The sequence below is a fragment of the Chrysemys picta genome, chromosome 2 (assembly GCF_011386835.1).
Source record: "Chrysemys picta bellii isolate R12L10 chromosome 2, ASM1138683v2, whole genome shotgun sequence".
Classification (NCBI taxonomy): Eukaryota; Metazoa; Chordata; order Testudines; family Emydidae; genus Chrysemys; species Chrysemys picta.
The window spans coordinates 79,149,600-79,170,724 of NC_088792.1; the positions used below are offsets into that span (position 1 = coordinate 79,149,600).

The 21,125-nt window shown below is 42.9% G+C and overlaps 1 protein-coding gene across 4 annotated transcripts in view; it reads left to right on the forward strand.

Moving 5' to 3' along the window:
* Positions 1 to 21,125, forward strand: part of ANO10 (anoctamin 10) — a 244,863-nt gene that overhangs the window by 21,474 nt on the left and 202,264 nt on the right. For all 4 annotated transcript variants that reach the window (XM_005278692.5, XM_042840585.2, XM_024107518.3 and 1 more), the window contains exons 6-9: positions 842 to 1,411; positions 7,267 to 7,322; positions 14,570 to 14,644; positions 16,727 to 16,909. In XM_005278692.5, coding sequence (XP_005278749.2) covers positions 842 to 1,411; positions 7,267 to 7,322; positions 14,570 to 14,644; positions 16,727 to 16,909 — 884 coding nt within the window. The remainder of the gene's footprint in view (positions 1 to 841; positions 1,412 to 7,266; positions 7,323 to 14,569; positions 14,645 to 16,726; positions 16,910 to 21,125) is intronic.

Genomic DNA, 21,125 nt, shown 5'->3' on the forward strand with positions numbered 1-21,125 from the left:
GTGTTTTGCAATCAGTAATGCTTTAATTGATGTTAGCATTTTGTTTCTACTAGATATTTAATGCTATAGTTGTAGATGCTAAGATAAGCTGTAGTTACGGCTTTCCTACTCATTTTTTTTTTCAAATATACCCTCTGGTAGTTTTGGAGGTGTGGTAAGAATTACAGAGAAGTAATGATACTGGTTTTCTCTGTTTAGGAAACTGAAATTTGGGCCATTGTCTAAATCTGAAACTTCATTTCATATTACACTGAGATCTATGTTGGGAATGGTTTAACATAATCAAATAAGTTCTTGTCTACACTACAACGCGGGGTCGATCTAAGATACGCAACTTCAGCTACGTGAGTTGCGTAGCTGAAGTGGACATACTTAGATCTACTTACTGCGGTGTCTTCACTGGGGTAAGTCGACAGCTGACGCTCTCCCGTCGACTCTGCTTGCGCTTCTCTTCTGGTGGAGTACCGGAGTCGACAGGAGAGTGCTCAGCGGTCGATTTATCGACCCCCGTTGGATTGATTGCTGCAGGCAGTTAGTGTAGACAAACCCTCTAATGGTTTGGTGAAATGGATAAGTTGTTTACTTAGTGGTAATATCTGAAAGGAAATCTTGTCTTCAATGCAAACAGTATGACATAGGAACCTAATGTTCACTCCTTCTTTTAGTGTGCCAATCAGATAACTCTTTTGTGTCTTTAGAAGATAATGCAGTTCCTATTGAAGATTTTAGTATTTCTGTCTCAGAATATTTTAAAAAGCTTTGTGTGTTTTGAAAAATAAGTTCTTTTGGTGTTTTCCTCCTTGCCTTGGCTTAGTTTTTTTTTTTTTTTCTCTCTCCACAGATGAAATCCGTTGCTATTTTGGTGAAACGATTGCTCTGTATTTTGGCTTTTTGGAATACTTCACATTTGCTTTGGTTCCTATGGCTCTCATTGGGATTCCTTACTATGTGTTTGCATGGGAAGACTATGACAAGTATGTGATGTTTGCCTCATTCAATCTACTTTGGTCTACAGTAATCCTTGAAGTTTGGAAGCGCTGCTGTGCTATTATGACTTACAGATGGGGGACACTGTTGATGAAGCGGCAGTTTGAGGAACCGAGGCCAGGATTTCATGGTGTTTTGGGAATCAATCCTGTCACTGGCAAGGAGGAGCCGGTATACTCAAGTATTAAAAGACAGATACGAATTTATCTGGTGTCCTTGCCATTTGTGTGCCTTTGCCTCTATTTCTCACTGTATGTCATGATGATTTACTTTGAGTTGGAGACTTGGGCTCTGGATTTTCATGAGGAGAATGAGTCTTATTTTAGCAAATTAATGCTATTTTTGCCCAGCATAATCTATGCTATTGTGATTGAAATGATGAACCGCATCTACCGATATGCTGCAGAATTCTTAACATCATGGGGTAAGACTTGTCTTTTTTTCTTTCTACTTTTCTTTTACAGGAGAAAGTAAGAATCCCAAACATTTAGAATAAATGTATATAAACACATTTCCTAGTGAGGAAGGCATTTCCTAAACTTACTGCTGCGTACATAAAGAAAACTGGACAAATCCATGGTTTAGTTGTGCAGGAGCATTCACCCCACACTGGCAGAGAAGGGGTTAAAAGCAGCCAAGGGAGGCTGTACAGGGAGCAGCCAATTGGAGAGTGGCTGTGAGGAGCAGCCAATCAGGGCCCAGCAGGCCCATATAAAAAGAGCCGCAGGGCCAGCAGCGGTAAGGTGCTGCAGGAAGCTTGGACAGGGTAGCTGCTAGCAGAGACCAGGGGAGCTAGAGAGAGAGCTTCTGGCTGGCTGCTGGGACTTGCAGGCTTGAGGCCCTGAGAAGAGGGCGAAGAAGGTACTGGGACCGGGGGAAAGTGGCCCAGGGAATTGAAGCAGCACTGGTGAGATGTTAAGAAGAGGCTGCTAGATACAGGGTTCCTGGGGGTGGGATCAGAGTAGTGGGTGGCCCCGGGTCTCTCTCTTCTCTCCCCCCCCCCCATTCAGCCTAAGGGCTGAGTCAAGAAGATGACCCTGCGGTTTGGGGAGCTGAGAGAGGAGCCGTAGGCAGGAGCAGAGACTGAGTGCTGGTGTGCAGACCATGGACGTGGGTGTTCGGCTTGAGCTAATCTCCAGCATGACCAGGAGGAGGCACCAGTCTGGTGATGGGGGCTGCACCCCATCACAAGGATATGTTATCAGGACTTCTTCTTTGAGTGCTTGATCATATATATAAATTTTCATTCCAGTCTTAGTGCGCGTTTGCCCCACACACTCAAGATGAAAGACTTTTGGCCAGAAGTGTCTATTGGATCCACTCATGTTCACTGAGTTCCTTTGTGCTCCTGTACCACTGGTATAAAGGACAGTACAGGACCAGTTGCCACTTGGTCCTTCTCATCGCCTGTGTGGCTTGAGATGGACCTCCCAGTGTCTCTCCCTTTTGTTAATGGTTTTTGGAATCAATTATATATTAGTGTTGGTTGGTTAGTTAGTTGACCATTGGCACCTCCCCATTTTTTGATAAATTATAGTTAGTTTTTGGGAAGTCTTGTTAATTCTTCCTTCCCTTGCATATGTTCCTCACCAGACTTTCTCTGGGACCATGACTTTAGGAAGTCACATCGAAAGTCACTTGGATTCAAATACTACCCCTCTTGCGAGGCAACAGTTCTAGTTCTTGATGGGCACATGAGGTGTCATAGAATCGTAGGACTGGAAGGGACTTTGAGAGATCTTCTAGTCCAGTCCCCTGAACTCATGGCAGGACTAAGTATTATCTAGACCATCCATGATAGGTGTTTGTCTAACCTGCTCTTAAAAACCTACAATGAAAGAGATTCCACAACCTCTCTAGGCAATTTATTCCAGTACTTAACTACCCAGACAGGAAGTTTTCCCTAATGTTCAGCCTAAGCCTCCCTTGCTGAAATTTAAGCCTGCTGCTTCTTGTCCTATCCTCAGAGGTTAACAAGAACAATTTTTCTCCCTCCTCCTTGTAACAACTTTTTACGTACTTGAAAGCTGTTATCATGTGTCCCCGCTCAGTCTTCTCTTCTCCAGACTAAACAAACCCAATTTTTTCAATCTTCTCTCATAGGTCATGTTTTCTAGACCTTTTGTTGCTCTCCTCTGGACTTTTTTCTCCATTTGTCCACATCTTTCCTGAAACGTGACACCCAGAACTGGACACTTGAGGCCATATCAGTGCAGAATAGAGTGGAAGAATTGCTTCTTGTGTCTTGCTTACAACACTGCTGCTAATACATCCCAGAATGTTGTTCGCTTTTTTTGCAACGGTGTTACAATGTTGACTCATATGTGGCTTGTGATCCCCTATGACCCCCAGATCCCTTTCTGCAGTATTCCTTCCTAGGAAGTCATTTCCAATTTTCTGTGTGTGCAATTGATTGTTCCCTCCTAAGTCGAGTACTTTGCATTTGTCTTTATTGAATTTCATCCTGTTGTCTTCAGACCAAACCATTTCTCCAGTCTGTCCAGATCATTTTAAATTTTAATCCTATCCTCCAAAGCACTTGCAATCCCTCCCAGGTTGGTATTGTCCGCAGACTTTATAAGTGTACTCTCTCTGCCATTATCTAAATCATTGATGAAGATATTGAACAGAACTGGGCCCAAAATCAATCCCTGCGGGACCCCACCCTTCTAGCTTGACTGTGAACCACGGATAACTACTCTCTGGGAATGGTTTTCCAACCAGTTATGCACCCACCTTATAGTAGCTCCATCTAGGTCGTATTTCCCATAGTTCGTTTTTGAGAAGGTCATGCGAGACTATCAAAAGCCTTACTAAAGTCAAGATATACCACATCTACCACTTTCCCCCTCCCCCCCATCCACAAGCCTTGTTACCCTTCAAAGAAAACTATTAGGTTTGTTTGACATGATTTGTTCTTAACAAATCCATGATGACTGTTTCTTATCACCTTATTATCTTCTAGGTGTTTGCAAATTGATTGCTTAATTATTTGCTCCATTATCTTTCCAGGTACTGAAGTTAAACTGTGTGGCCTGTAATTCCCCAGGTTGTCCTTAGCCTCTTTTTATAGATTTGCACTATATTTGCCCCTTTTCAGTCCTTTGGAATCTCTCCCATCTTCCATAACTTTTTGAAGATAAACTCCAGTGGCTCAGATATCTCCTCAGTCAGCTCCTTGAGTATTCTAGGATGTATTTTATGAGACCCTATCGACTTGAAGACATCTAACTTATCTAAATATTTTTTAACTTGTTTTGTCCCTATTTTAGCCTCAGATCCGACCTCATTTTCACTGGTGTTCACTATGTCAGACGTCCAATTGCTACTAAACTTTTTGGTGAAAACTGAAATAAAAAAATCATTCAGCACTTCTGCCATTTTCACATTTTCTGTTGTTGTTTTTCCCCTCTTGTTGAGTAACGGGCCTAACCTGTCCTTTGTCTTCCTCTTGCGTCTAATGTAGTTATAGAATGTTTTCTTGTTACTCTTTGTGTCTCTAGCTAGTTTAATCTTTCTTTGTGCCTTGGCCTTTATAATTTTAATCCTACATGCTTATGTTGTTTGTTTATATTTATCCATTGTAATTTGACCAATTTTCCACTTTTTGTAGGAGTCTTTTGAGTTTCAGATAATTGAAGATCTCCTGGTTAAACCAGGGTTGTCTCTTGCCATACTTCTTATCTTTCCTACACAGTGGGATAGTTTGCTCTTGTGCCTTTAATAATGTCTCCTTAAAAACCAGCCAACTTTCTTGAATTGTTTTTCCCTTCCTCTTTTCTCTTGAACTTGCTTCCCATGGGATCTTACCTACCAGCACCCTGAGTTTGCTAAAGTCAGCCTTCTTGAAATCCATTATCTTTATTGTGCTGTTTTCACTCCTACCATTCCTTAGAATTGTGAACTCTACCATTTCATTATCACTTTCACCTAAGCTGCCTTCCACTTTCAAATTCTCAACCAGTTACTCCCTATTTGTCAAAATCAAATCTAGAACAGCCTCTCCCTTAGTAGTTTTCTCCATATCTGAAATAAAAAAAAATTGTCTCCAATACATTCCAAGAAATTGTTGGATAATCTGTGCCCTGCTGTGTTATTTTCCCAACTGATGGCTGAGTAATTGAAGTCCCCCATCACCACTAAATCCTGTGCTTTGGATGATTTTGTTAGTTGTTTAAAAAAAGCCTCATCCACCTCTTCTTCCAGGTTAGGCGGTCTGTAGTAGACCCCTACCATGACATCACCCTTGTTTTTTACCCCTGTTATCCTTACACAGAGCCTTTCAACAAGCCTGTCTTCTATTTCCATCTCAACCTCAGTTCAAGCGTATACATCTGTTTTCCCTGCTTGTCCTTCCTGAGCAAGCTGTATCCTTCTATAACAATATTTCAATTGTGTATTATCTCACCATGTTGCCGTTCCAAGAACATAAATGGTGGTGTAGGGCCAACCACAACTCAGTTATTTTTCCACCACAGAATCTAGCTATACAATAGAACTCTGAAGCAGAGGGGAAGAAGGGTGGGTCGTGGAACACATATATATGGACTACATCTCGAACAACATCATCAATAAAAAAACCTCTCTTAAATAACTTTTTCTTCAAGTGTTTGTCCATGCCTATGTATATATTCCACTCTTGGTGACTCCAAAGCAGTGACCTAAATAAGGTGGTGGGTGCTCAACAGAATCTTACACAGGGCTATTTGGTCTAGACCAAGATTCCACTTGTCTATCAGGAGATTCTCCAGTGGGCTGCCTCCCAGAATGCTGCTGATTTGTTAGAAATGTCAGATGCCAAGAAATGTTTAGTGTCCTGCTCTAGAGCCTTCAAAAGGTTGGAAGTTATGGAAATCTTTAAAGGAGTCAAAATATTATAGCAGCAGTGCTAGAGAAGGAAAAGAATTCTAGTAGATTATGATGGTTTGTGGGAAGGGTTTCACCAAGAACAGAGAAAACTGAATGATTTTTTGAGAGGGCTTACACTGAATTAAGGATGATTTAGAGAGCCTGAGAAGAGGGGTATTGTAGAGGATGAAGTTTGTGTTTAGTTGATTATTTTAATAAATTGGACCTGATGTTTTTACTTAATAGCAGAATTGATTACAAATGTTTTATATTTTGCTTTTCTGACCCTTCTCTTCATGCTCCAGAATTAAGTAATGTATATGCTATATTTATGCAGATTTAATTAAACACGTACAAGAATGCATGTTCTGGGCATCAGGGACCCTTGCCATCAGTTACAAGTACAAAAATAAATACAAAACCAAAATAGCAACACATTTTCCCCACATACATAATCACTAGGCGTCAAAAATATTACAAACCAAATAAAATCTCCCCATTCCTCAAAGGAGCTCTTTCCCTAGCCATCTGAGCCCTCACAAAATGCCTGCCCAAAAGAATAAAAATATTAAAATTGTGACCTTTCTGTAGAGAATATCCATTTTATTGTCCTTACTGAAAACCACAATTGAGCCTGCATAATTAAAAAAACAAAAATGATAGCTTCAGGTTTAGAAAAAACCCTCAGATGATTCATGCATAGCCGCACTTTAATTATAAAATGAATTTCTACTCTGAAAAGTGAGTATGTACAAATACATCACTTTATTCAATTATTATTTAGGCAGGGACAATGAGCATAAAGGGAAGGAGCTTGTAAAATGGTTAAAAAAACAAAACAAAAAGTATCCAGAGAGTTTAGGCTGTATTGTAATTCTGAAGCCTGAATCTTTAAAGGTCCTAATTCTGTAGTGACTGTGTTTGTGCAGAACTTCATGTATCATAAGAAGTCCCATTTGAGATCTAACAGCCAAATCCAAAGCCTTGTGGAAGTTGACGAGGGTCTTTCCATTGACTTCTATGGGCGTCAGATTAGTACCCAGTCATTAGGGTCCATTCTTGCTTCACATTGTATTTCAGTTAGTTTTGTATTTGATTTCAATGGGAGCAGGATCAGAGCCTCAATCACACTTAACACAATTTTCTTCCTATTTTTCTATTATAAAGTAGTTCTCATAAAAGAGAGAGAGATTCAGAAGTATTTTTGTAATAGGAAAAAATACTAATATACTTGATACGCATCAGGATACTTGAAGATGGGCTAAACACTGAGGTGGGTATGGCACAGCCCAAACTTTTCACCACAGGCTCTTGCTTAAATATTTCTCTAACAGGAGGGAAAAATGCTTGTTTGTTTTTATTACACAATAGTATCTAATATGTGTTCTGTGCTTTGTATTGTATCTCAATTGATTGTTTTTAATATTTTAGAAAATCATAGACTGGAATCGTCACATCAGAATCATCTAATTTTGAAGGTCTTAGTGGTAGGTATGTTTAGTGTAATATTTTATTTAAGGAGGCAATATATAATGCGTTAGACACTTGTTTCCACAATGATCAGCTTTCATTTTTCCCATATTGAATTTCTTCCTTTCAAGATTCTAGATGTGTGGATTTTTCTTTTTTCTTTAGATGATCCTTGCTGCACCTGGAAACTATTGCTTTCATCCTTTAAAAGGATAAGTTCAAATTTATATATCAAGAAGCTCTTGTTTTCACTGATTCATTCATCCAAGAATATTACCAAATGCTTGATGTAGAGCCTGATTGTGCAAACACTTTTCAAATACGTTAACGTACTTGCATAAGCAGTCATAGGAGTGTAGTTATTCACGAGCGTAAGGGCACGTCTACATTGGCAAAGTTACAGCGCCGGCAGTTACAGCACCGCTCAGAAAGCGCTGAAGGGAAACCGCTGTTGTTTTCACACTGGGCTTGTGTACACTGGGGGGGGGGGGAATCGATCCAAGATACGCGAATAGTGTAGCTGAAGTCGAAGTATCTTGGATCGAATTACCTGGGGTCCATACGGCGTGGGATCGACGGCCGCGGCTCCCCCATCGACTGCGCTACTACCGCTCGCTCTGGTGGAGTTCCGGAGTCGACGGGGAGCGTGTTCGGCGATCGATATATCGCGTCTTGTTAAGATGTGATATATCGATCCCGGATAAATTGATTGCTACCCGCCGATATGGCGGATAGTGAACACGTACCCACTGTCAGCTGCCTGCACAATAGCATGTTCACACTTGTGGTGGTATTTGGAGTGGTGCACTCTGGGCAGCTATCCCGCAGAGCACCTCTTTCTCTTCTGCCGCTAAGGCGGAGGGGGTTTGCGGGGCATCATGGGTCCTGTCCCAATGACTCGTAATGCATTGCTTCACATCCCTGAAATCCCTGTGCTTCCGTCTGCATTTGGCACCATCTTTCAACGGTTTGTGTACTGCGTGCACTGCCTCTTCGGGCTGCAGGAATGGATCCCGAACTGTTGACCAGTATGCTGCTCGCTCTGAGTAACATGTCACGAGTGGCAGTGGAGTTATTCCTTAAACTACAAAGGCAAGAGGAGTGTGACATCTCGCCACACGTAGTAGCTATGACACGAGATTGATTGTGGCATTCACGGAGGTGCTGATCACAGTGGAACGCTGCTTTTGGGCTCGGGAAACAAGCACTGAGTGGTGGGACCACATCATCATGCATGTCTGGGATGATGAGCAGTTGCTCCAGAACTTTCGGATGAGGAAATCCATATTCATGGGACTGTGTGGTGAACTCGCCCCAGCTCTTCAGTACAAGGACATGAGAATGAGAGCTGCCCTGTCATTGGAGAAGCTCGTGGCGATTGCACAGTGGAAGCTGGCTACTCCAGAATGCTACCGATCAGTCGCTAACGAGTTTGGACTTGTTTTGATGGAAGTGTGCAGGGCCATTAATCGCATTCGCTCCAAAAGACCGAGACTCAGGGCAACGTGCGTGACATTGTGGATGGCTTTGCACAAATGGGCTTCCCTAACTGTGGAGGGGCGATAGATGGCATGCATATTCTGATTCTGTCATCAGACTACCTAGCCATCGAGTACATTAATCGAAAGGGGTATTTCTCAATGGTTCTCCGGGTGCTTGTGGATCACCAGGGGCATTTCATAGACATTAGTGCAGGCTGGTCTGGAGACTTGCATGATGCACGCATCTTTCGGAACACTGGCCTGTTCAGGAAGCTGCAAGCAACGACTTTCTTCCCAGACCAGAAGATCACAATAGGGGAAGTCAAAATCCCCATTGTGATTCTGGGAGACCCCGCCTACCCCTTAATGCCGTGGCTTATGAAGCCATACATGGGACAACTTGACAGCAGCAAGGAGCGGTTCAACAACAGGCTGAGCAAATGCAGAATGACTGTTGAGTGTGCTTTTGGCCGTTTAAAAGCCTGCTGGCACTGCCTCTATGGGAAACTGGACCTGCCTGATGACAATATCCCTATGCTTATAGCTGCGTGCTGTATGCTCCATAATAGTTGTGAAATGAGGGGTGAAAACTTCACTCAGGGCTGGCCAGCCTGCGCCACTTCCAGCAGCTCCCATTGGCCTGGAGCAGCGAACCACGGCCACTGGGAGCCGCGATCGGCCGAACCTGCAGATGTGGCAGGTAAACAAACCGGCCCAGCCGGCCAGGGGCTTTCCCTGCACAAGCAGTGGAACAAGTTTAGGAACCACTGGACTAGAGCATTGCTGAAGTCAGCTAGTCTCTGCACAGCTGCAGGGGTCTGTCTGTGTGGATCACAGTGCAGGATCAGGGCTAAAGCCCTCATTGAGGAATAATTACTTATGTTTGAGAAAGGGCAAATAAGTGTTAAATGATTGAACATGTTTTGTGCATGCCCATGAAAAACATTTGTGTGTGTGTGTGTGTGTGTGTGTGTGTGTGAAAATACCTGAGAACTGTAGCTTCCATTCTGTGGAGTTGCATTAAAAAAATCGTTCAATTCAGTAATGTTGTATCTTAAAGGTTTTTTTGTTTCATCTTACAAAATTGAATGTTTCTTAAGCAACATTAAATTGTCCAGACTGCTCCAAAGCCCATTGAAGTTTTTCCATTGAATGCACTGAGTTTTGGATTAGGCCCATGTTGTATTCATCTCTACCTAGATATAACGCTGTCCTCAGGAGCCAAAAAATCTTACCACGTTATAGGTAAAACCGCGTTATATCAAAGTTGCTTTGATCCGCCGGAGTGCGCACACCCCCCCCCCCCAGAACACTGCTTTACCGCATTATATCCAAATTCATGTTATATTGGGTCGCGTTATATCGGGGTAAAGGTGTATTAGAATACTATTTAGATTATTAAATTTGCAACTTTAATATTAAAGTATGTACAATGTGGCAAGGTAACTCTTGCCATGGAAACCTTAATATTTTCTGTTTTTTGTGTGTTCACATATAAACAATGTTAACTTCAAATGTAATGTATTATATACTGCATGCTACTTTTTGAAAAGTGGTTAATCAGTTTTGGTCCATCAACTTTTAGGTGCCCAATTTGAGGAGATTTAAAGGGGCTTGATTTTTAGAAAGTATTGAGCACCTGCCTTCTGCTAATCAGGCCCCTTTAATGTGTTTTGAGTTGGGCATCCAAAAAATGGTGGTATTGCAAATCTCATTGGTCACTTTTAAAAAATTTCTTTGTTTTTTCCTCTGACTTACGTTTTTGTTATTAAACAATTTTTTTTTCCTGTTGCTTATTCCTTCTTGTCAAGTTATAATCTGCTATAATGATGTAGTTCCATCCGCAACTGATTGACAGGATTCTGATTTCGGGTGGGAAATAATAGGAGTAGATAAATGTTAAAATAAAGTTCCATTTTTTGTATCTCCAGTAATATATAAATAAAGTTTAAAAAGAAAAAGCTGGGAGAAGAGAAATAAATCATTGTATAAGCATAATGTATTAAAAATATAAATTTGCATGTTTGTGCAATATTATAGTCAGTGGGTGTGCTGTTCTGTACCTCGAGGAAACGCCCTACACCCCCATGTTAATCCTTATAATATGATTGTGTGGTAGCCAATGCAAAGTTTGTCATGTCGGGTGTCTTCGGAAGGCTCATGATGCACTGAGCATTGTTATAGTAATGTTATAGGTTGTAATTTCATGTATATAGTTATGAGGCTGAAAATGTGTCCTCGTGGCTTAAAACATGCCCAGGCAAAAACTCTCCAAGAGCAGAGGAGCTGTTCACACCTCATCAGGGAATGGATGGGATAAACCCAGCCCAGCCTCACAGGAACAAAGGACATTGGCCTAGGCAGCAACAAAGGATCTGTTGGACTCTTGAGTGAGTCACCCCCCCCCCTTCCTTTGGTCAGTTTGGGACTACTCTTAAGGAGGGGAAAGCCAAGAGGGACGAAAGAACATGGTAAAAGGAAGAGACATTTGCCATGCTCTTCCTCGCTCTTCCACCTCCATCTACAGACATCACCATCAAGCGACTGAAGCGCTGATCAAAGGGGAGAGCTTGGCTGAAGGGCAACCAGCCAGCCTGTGGTGAGAAGCATCTAAGTTTGTAAGGATACTGAAAGTGTTAAGATCAGCTTAGAATGCGTTTTGCTTTTATTTCATTTGACCAAATCTAACTTGTTGTGCTTTGACTTATAATCACTTAAAATCTATCTTTGTAGTTAATACATTTGTTTGTTTATTCAACGTGAAGCAGTGCGTTTGGTTTGAAGTGTGTCAGAGACTCCCCTTGGGATAACAAGCCTGGTGCATATCAATTTCTTTGTTAAATTGACAAACTCATATAAGCTTGCAGTGTCCAGTGGGCATAACTGGACACTGCAAGACGGAGGTTGCTAGAGTTGTGTCTGGGACCGGAGATATTGGCTAGTGTCATTCGGTTGCACAATCCAAGGAGCAGCTTACATGCCAGAGGCTGTGCATGAACAGCCCAAGAGTGGGGGTTCTCACTGCAGAGCAGGATAAGGCTGGCTCCCAAAGTCAAGAATTGGAGTGACCTAGCAGATCACCGATCCAAATAATACCAGGTGAACATCACAGTGGATTTTGATTTTTTTTTTCTTTTTTAAATCCAGTTAACATTTGCTAATTTTGTAGGAGTTCTTTATTTTTCTAGTGAATCACTGCTGTAGTCTAAAATACAACTCTGGTATTTTTGATGGAGGTCACTCTTGTGTTGTTACATTATGCAGCTAGAGATGGCTAGTTTTCTGTGGTTAATGAAAGACTTACCAAAAAGGTATTATACAAAACCATTGGCTGCCTTATTGTACATAGGAATCACATTTATGCAGATATAGTTTTGCTTCTACAGCTGTTTGTCAGAAAATGGGAATGTTGGCTATTTTGTGTAGTGTGTGCACAAAATGTAATATTTATTTTATTTTATATTTGTAGGGTTACCATACGTCCTCTTTTTCCCGGACATGTCCGGCTTTTCGGCAGTCAAACCCCCGTCCGTGGGGAATTGCCAAAAAGCCGAACATGTCCGGGAAAATGGCAGCTCTGCTCCTCCCCGACTCTTCGGCTCTGTTTAAGAGCCGGGCTGCCCGAGCGCTACCGGCTTCGGGCAGCCCCCGTGCCTCCAGACCCTGCGCCCCCAGCGGGGCACTTCGCCTCCCAGGCTCCGGAAGCACGGGGGCTGCCCGAAGCCGGTAGCGCTCGGGCAGCCCAGCTCTTAAACAGAGCCGAAGAGTCTGGAGGCTCTGCTCCTCTTCGGCTCTGTTTAAGAGCCGGGCTGCCCGAGAGCTACCAGCTTCGGGCAGCCCCCGTGCCTCCGGACCCTGCGCTCCCAGCCGGGCACTTCCCTGCCCAGGCTCCGGCGGCGCAGGGTCCGGAGGCACGGGGGCTGCCCAAAGCCGGTAGCGCTCGGGCAGCCCGGCTCTTAAACAGAGCCGAAGAGTCGGGGAGGAGCAGAGCCGCCGCGGCTGGAGGCTCTGCTCCTCTTCGGCTCTGTTTAAGAGCCGGGCTGCTCGAGTGCTACGGGCTTCGGGCAGCCCCCGTGCCTCTGGACCCTGCGCCGCCGAAGCCCGGGAGGGGAAGTGGGTCCGGAGGCATAGGGGCTGCCCAAAGCCCGAGCGCTACCGGCTTCACGGTTTGCCGGGCAGCCTCCAGACCCTGCGCCCCTGGCTGGGCGCTTCCCCTCCCGGGCTCCAGCTGCACTGGGGAAGCGCCGGCTGGGGGCGCAGGGTCTGGGGGCTGCCCGGAAAACCCTGAAGCCGGTAGCGCTGGGGCAGCCCTTTCTCCCTGGTTTGGAGTGGGAGGGAGAAGGGGGCGGAGTTAGGGCGGGGAAGGGGCAGAGTTGGGGCGGGGCTAGGGGTGGGGAAATGGGCGGGGCCAGAGCCCGTGGAGGGTCCTCTTTTTTTATTTATGAGATATGGTAACCCTAATATTTGTGTACACATATATCTAGTTTATATAAAAATGTACAACCATATACCTTTATGGAACCCTCAACAGATTCATTCTCCTATCTTGCAAAATTTACAAATGACAAATGTTATGGCAGATTGGTACTTACAAATTGCAGAAGGAAAGAGAGCCTAGGGGGCTCCAGAAGAGGGGTGGAATAAACAGACCTTCCCTTTCTCCCCAAACTCTGCCAACACTGATGGCAAATAGGATATATTTTTGGGAGGTGATCTGCTGGGGAATCCATTGGGAGTTCTGTATATATATCCAGAAAATGTATCCTTCTTGCTACATATATCCTTTCATTTAAGCAAGGTTCCAAATTCATGCATACGCTCGTCACACTTTAAAATTCATTCTTATTTTAGGGACAATACCAATTTCAGTGGTATTTCCAATTTTAAATATATGGAATATCTATAAAACTCGTGTAATCTTTTAAAACTGATTTGAACCTAACATGCAATTGCAGTGTATATCATGTACATACACCCACTTCTCAATGAATCATCCAGCAGGTATATATTTATAACGTATTTCCAACACTGTGATATAACTTAAAGAAACATTGTCATCTCAGTTTAGAACCAAAATTTGTCCTTCAAATCTCTCCTCAAGACCTGCTTTTATTTTTGTGCCTATGTGAAACTGGCAACTGATGAAAGCTATGTAGATGGCTGTAGGGATTTAATGTTTATCTGCTGTATTTGTTTACTTACATTTTATAAGTTTAATATAGCTGTGCATATATGCCGTGAATCAGGAAAGCATGTAAGCACATTAAGTGCTTTTCTGAATAGGAATGTTTCCCTGAAAAGCTAAAAAAAAAAAAAAAAAAAAAAGCGAAAAGCTGGGATTTATAACAACATGCTCTTATTACTGTTTCTTCTCCTTTTCCTTCTCTTCTCCTTTTGAGTTGTTTGTTTATACTCCTTTGTTGTGTCTGGGACAGACGCTACCTTCTTACTCTGTTTGTACAACGCCATAACTGACTGGAGCTTCTAGGAATTAGCACATTGAGAACAGGCTCAGATTTTCAAGGTAGCCTAAAGTGAAATTGAGCTATCTAGTTTCACTGAGAAAAATGCAAAAGTAAATGCCATAGAGGTTGAAAAGTAGGTTAGAAAATCTAAGTTGTTAGTAATACAGGTACTGAACTTTGTAAATGAAGAATTTTTATCTGAACAATAATTCTTTAATTGAATTAGCTGTTATGTTGGGTGCTATTTATTGCTCATAGTCTACATTTGCTCTCTTGAGCTTGCTTTTCAATAATACTATTTACATTTTTTCTTTGCAGTTCAACTTTTTAAACTGCTTTGCCTCCCTCTTCTACATTGCTTTTGTCCTTTTTGATATGAAACTTCTGCGACAGGTGAGTTCTGGAAACTGTAAGATATCTAAGAAATATAGGGATAGTTGAAATAGGAATTCAGAGGGTTTCTGTTGCTTTTCTAATATAGGATATGTGTTCACCCTCTCTTAATAATTTCTGGTAAATCCAGTTATCTGTATTTCAGTGCCTCTAATATATTTGCAAAGTCATAACAATATGAAAGAGGCACAAATAAAACCTACAAATAAGAAAATATTTTCAAACAATTTGACCTGCAAAGAAGAAAAAGGTGGGTGGGAGGTTAATATCTTTTTGATATATAAACAAGGCCTGAAACCTTTTTTCTCTTGTCCTTTTTTTTGTTATGCAGTAGACTTTTCAAATCTTGTCTGCATTGTTTTTCCCGAGGGACTCTGTTGACGACTGGAGAACAGTAGGATTACGACTACCATAAAAACCAAGCATTTGGAAAGAATTGAGGGGAAAATCATTTTTAGTCACTTTTTAAAACTCACTCTGTTTTTATTGATATCTATCTAACATAAATGCATGAAAAATTGGAAGAAAAAATGTCTTTGTTTAAAAATTTAAAAATCTTTGATTTAAAGCTGATAACCCTTGAACTTGAGTTCTCTGGTCCTCCAAGGAGACCTCCAGAAAAACCAGGAAAGACAAGACTTGATATTGCTGATATTTTTATGTAAAAAGCAAGTGGAAAAGAAATTAAACAAAACAAAAATAAATCCAAACAAACTTTCAGGTTTTCTTTATACAGTAACTCCTCACTTAATGTTGTAGTTATGTTCCTGAAAAATGTGACTTTACGTGAAACGATGTTAAGCGAATCCAATTTCCCCATAAGAATTAATGTAAATGGTGGGGGGTTAGGTTCCAGGGCAGCTTCCCCTACTCAGCAAGCACCAGGGGTGGGAGGCTCAACCCTCAGCCTGCCCACTCCAATCCTTCCCCCAAGTCCCCATCCTTGACCTGCCTCTCCTCCCCCCCCACCTCCTCCCCCTTTACTTCGCATGCTGCGTCCTGGCTCCTCCCCCTCCCACCGCTCCCTGATTGCTGGTTGCTGCATTGGGATGCAGAGGAGGGAGGCGCGCCAAGTCCTCGCTCCTCTCCCCTCCCCCCGCCTCCAAAACACTGCAAGCCAGCTTATTGCCGCTGGCAGGAAGCGGGGGGAGGAGGGGAAAGGCACTGATCCGCGGGGTCTGCCGGTGGGCAGGAGGCGCTGGGGCAGGGGGTGTAGGGAGGCTGCCAGCTGTGGAGAAAGCAGGCAGCCAAACAACGCAAGAGTGGAGCATTGCACAACTTTAAATGAGTATGTTCCCTAATTGATCAGCAGCGTAACAACGAAACAACGTAAGCGGGACGACTTTAAGTGAGGAGTTACTGTATATCATAAAGAACCACAAACATTTTTTTTGTCTTTGTGGGTAATTTTTTAAATAAGTAAATTTAAGCAACAGTTTAAACCTACAAATTAGAAAATGTCTGCAGACAGCTTAAAAGCAGAAAGTGAAGAAACAAAGGCCAATATTAAAAACTGTTGGCTTTTGCAGTTGAGGAGCTCCTACTCACCCGGCTAATGGGAGTTTGGAAGTGGAATGCTGGTCTCATGAATTACAGTGTCACTTAAGATTTTCTTGTGTTTGAAATTGTCCTTTGTTTTTCCTGGTGTGGTGGTTTCTGAGCTGCTTGTCCTTGGAGCTACAAGAATTCCTCCATTTCCCTCTTTTTATTTTCCCAAACTCTAGTTATAGTGACCCTTTATCTGAAAAGGCCACAATTTGGCTTGCTTTGGAGCCCATTTAGCTCTATTATTAGTTTTGTCAGTGGGGTTGTTACACATTGGCAAAGCATTCATTTTCCTCACAAGAGACTGAGGGTACAGTCTGCTCAGCACTTAGTCCCTACCAGCCCATGGCAAAGACTGGGAATTAGATCCACCTCATGTGTGTTGTGGTATTGCTAGACCACTAGACTGGCTTGATATTTGCTTTTATTGTCATTATAAATAACCATTGACAATGTTATCTAAATGCACAAAATAATAAATTTTAAGATATATCACAATTTTGTTAAATAAATGTTGTTTTGTTTAATTTTCTTAAGAGCTTGGCCACTCTGCTGATAACTTCACAGATCCTTAATCAATTTGTAGAAGCCTTACTTCCTTACTGGCTCCAAAAGAGACATAATAAGAAAGTGAAGAAGAGGGTGTACTCCATAAAAGTGGATACTGATCTTTCATTATTTGAGCAAGTCAACCTGGAAAAAGAAATGGGCACCTATCTTGTAAGTTGAACATATGCTGCTTTGATACAACTTTTGAAATTTACAGCTGACAAAAAGGGGCCATATGTTAATTTTAGATAACTGTAATGTAGTGGCTTGTGAAGAGAAGGAACTGTTTTATTTTAGACGGGAATTTGAAGATGTGGTGTAAACATTTTGGGTTTTGTGCGTTAGTCATTATGTGTCCCATACAAACAAACCACAGAACCATTGAGAAAGCTAAATTGCTAACATAACAACTGCTTCAGTCTTCAGTCCTAAAGTAGGATAGTAAGTTGCTGAATCAGAAATATTTGGTCACTTTTTTACCAGCAGAAGGTAAAATAGCTTATTAGTCTAAGATGTTTTGTGGAACAGATATGGAAAAAATCATGTTGCAATTTTAAATAAACAAGGGATGATACTAGAATACATTATACTCAGTTCTTTTGGTGCCTTTGGTACACATTACACTTGTGTGTCCTCTAGGGATATGAATATTCTAATTACTACCACTTCATAATTTCCACTGTTAAAAATCAAAGGATATGTCTAGAGCAGGGGTTCTCCAACTTCATTGCACCGCAACTGCCTTCAGACAAGAAAAATTACTACATGATCCCAGGAGGGGGGAGCGAAGTCTGAGCTCGCCTGAGCGCTGCCGCCCTTGCGGGTGGGGGGAAAGTGGGGCAGCCAAAACCCAAGCTCCACCACCCCAGGCGGAGGGGACCAACGCCAAAGCCAAGGGCATCCGCCCCAGGCAGGGGGCCTGTAACCTGAGTCCTGACACCCAGGGCTGGAGCCTGACACCTGGGTGGTGGGGCTTTTGGGCTTCAGCTTCAGCCCTGGGCCTCAGCAAGTATAAGCCAACCCTGACCACTTTGGGGTCCCGACCCACAGTTTGAGAACGCTGGTCTAGAAGGTGTAACCTAACTCCTATTTTAAAACTTCTTTACTTTCTAGTTATTTCCACCTTTTTCTTGTTCTATGTCCCTGATTATGCTTACTAAAGATGCACACATCCCTGCCACCAGTGCAATGATATTCTCCAAAAATACCTGTGCCAGTGGTTTCTTGCTCATGAGTCTTTTGCTTCTAACAAAAGCCTATGAAGGAACTCCCATAGTTGAAATGTTCTGAGATGTCAAGGCACCTCATGCACCCTTTTCCTAAGGTCAGTTCCTTTCTAATTGCCTTTGGTAGAGCTGCTACCGTGACTTATCAGTACTTTGACAATTGGTCTGGCTCACAGCATCTCTCAAAATTTGCAGCTTTTCTGGTCTTCCATATCCTTGTTGGTCAGATTCTTAATTTAAAAAAAAACCTTTCTCGAATTCTGGTCCCTGTGTGTATTTCACTTTGGGTACGCATGCACACCAGGTGCCTGAGACGGGAAGGGTTTTTTCAGCAGCGTCTGCCTATTGGTCTGTGCCAACGCCATTTGCCTCTTTGTGCTCCAGTCTGAGGGTATAAAGGGCGGTTCAGACTGAATGCCTCTCCAGTTCCTTCTCTACCGCTGCATGATCCGAGACAGAACTTCTCCAGTGTCCTCTGAGTCTTTTTCTCTTTGAACCAGTAAGTATTTTAGGTTATTTAAATAGTTTTTGTTAGTTTAGTATAGTATTAGAGTTACATCATTAGATAGTATAGTCTGTGGCGGAGGGCCTTCCCCTCATCCTCCATACTAGGTCTATTGTGCCCCAAATCCTGACTTTAAGAAATCTCTGTCCTACTCTCAGGTGTTCCCAGTTTCAGATGACCAGCAGCGGTGTCTATATTGCCTCAGAGAAGCCCTGGTCATTTCCAACTGCAACTGCCGCTCCAAACTGGGAAAGGCAGACAGACTCAAGAAATACCTTATGGAGCATGCCATGAGGCTGCAGTCTGACCCAGCTTAGACAGCCCCCTCCCTTTAGAGTGGCTAGAAGTGCCAAGAAACACATTGCCAAGCTCGTATTGGATGCAGAGGCAGGCAGGAGTAGAGATATGGACTCCTCCTATAAATCTGCATATGAGAGTAGAAAACTCTCATGAGTTGGGGAGAGCCCCTGCATTCAGATCATCCCTCTGAGCAGGAGAGCCTTTTCCCTAACACCATCTCAGTCAAGAGATGCTCGTGGATCTTTGAAGATCTGTAAGGAGGCCTCAGCAGATCTGCAGGCTCCAAAAGAGAAGATGGTACCAGTGGGCTCAATCATACCACCAGCACCAAATGAACATAAGCACTGGACCACAAGAGCAAGCAATGAGCGGCACTGTCCAAAGACAATCATACGCTGTTGGCTCTGCCACACTCCAGCAATGAAAATAACATACTAAAACCACCTGATACTCTTCTCCTGATGTTGCAAAAAGAGAGAAGCCCTCATCTTTCTGAAACTAAGGAAAGTTTCACATCACTGGAGGGCTTTATTATACTTCCTGATCAGGAGTCTCCTATTATCTCAAACTTAGTCCTCATCAGCGAAATTTTGACACCATTGGTTCTGGGTTGGAGTGACAGAAGCCATTTTCTGATCTGTTCTACCAAGTGGGATCTATCATCATTACTGTCCCGACGGCATGACTGATACAGGTGCATCCCATGTTTTTGTCTTTGGGAAAGTCAGTTGCGGGTGAAGAACCTGCCTCCCACACTCAGAAAAAAGACTTTAGCCTGAATAGAGGATCCAAAACCTCAGGGATCCTTCTCATCCACATAGTGACATACTGGACCCAGAATAGTAATACCCCATGCCTTGGGGTCCTCTGCAGCCTATGTATAAGCCAGAACTCTGGCCATACTGGGGACCAGGGATTTGTATGCACGGTACCATGAATTGATTCGCTCACAGTGTGAGTCAGCCATTTCCACCAAGGGAGGAACCAGTCCTCTTGCAATTACCATCTGAGGAGGAGGAAGAACTAGTAGAGATGGATCTGAAGGTACCACCAGCACTGACCGTGTTTTCATAGTTTCTAGATGACGCCATGGCACTGGCTTCACCATCGTCACCTGATGATTTCACATAGTTTCTAGATTTCCTGAGGAGAGTGGCTGACACTCTGCAGATACCATTTGGGAGTTCAACTAACTCCTCATAAATTTCTTGGCATCCTGCAAAGTGAAGGACCAAGCAGTGTCGTGCTTCCATTCCATGAAGACATTATGGAACCAGCTAAACTTATCTGGCACATTCTGGCAACCTGGGCTGCTACCTCTAAAAGAAATGAGAAAAATATTAAGGGCCATCAAGAGAAGAGAGTTTTTGTATACCCACCTGACCCCAAACTCCCCAGTTGTTCAGGCCAAGATGGAAAGGGGCAGACAGCACCAGGCCAGATCTCCTCCCTCAAATAGAGGGATATACCTGTTGAAGATCTTTACATCAACCAGCCTGCAATTTAGAATAGCTGACACGCAAGCTTTATTTTCAAAATACAACTTTATTAATGGTTCTAAATTCCAAGGATTTGCAAACAAACTCCTACAGGAACACAAAGTGCAGTTCCAGGCATTGACTGAGGCAGGAAAGCTGATAGCCAGATCAACCCTGTAGTCTTCCATAGATGCAGCTGGCAACATCATGAGCCATGGCTTCAGCAATAGTTATGTGCAGAGCGTCATGGCTTCACTCTTTGGGATTTCCGTGCAATTTACAAGCTACAGTGGAGGATCTGCTCTCTGAAGGGAATAATCTCTTCAGTGACAAAACAGACGAGTCTTTGCACTCACTAAAAGACTCAAGGGCAACCCTATGCTCATTAGAAATTGACAGCGAAGACATGAAGAGAGAGAACCACATCCTGGAGACCTCATACGGTGCTCCAAGTCCTCCTTCCATCAATGGTCTTAGGAGCTTCTGCCAAAGAGGCAGAAGATACAGCACAGTAAACAAATGGCTCCTCCAATGCCTTTCCAGTATCAATCGCAGGTCAACAGATGCCATTCACACTACCCAAGTCTGCTCTTTTATATCAAGTAACCATTTGTCTGTTGTGATGGTCCATTTTTTCCATACTTGGAAGGCCATCATAACAGACAAATGGGAACTTGATACAATACATTCAGGCTGCATCACTGGCTTCTTCTCTCTTTCCCTTCCCTCTTCAAGGATCCCTCTCACAACAGGATGCTCTCTCAAGAAGCTATAGAACTCAAATTACTTCCCAATACCAAAGAAGAAAGGGGACTGGAGATCCATTTTAGACCGAAGACAACTTAATATCTTTATTTGCAAGCTGAAATTTAGGATGG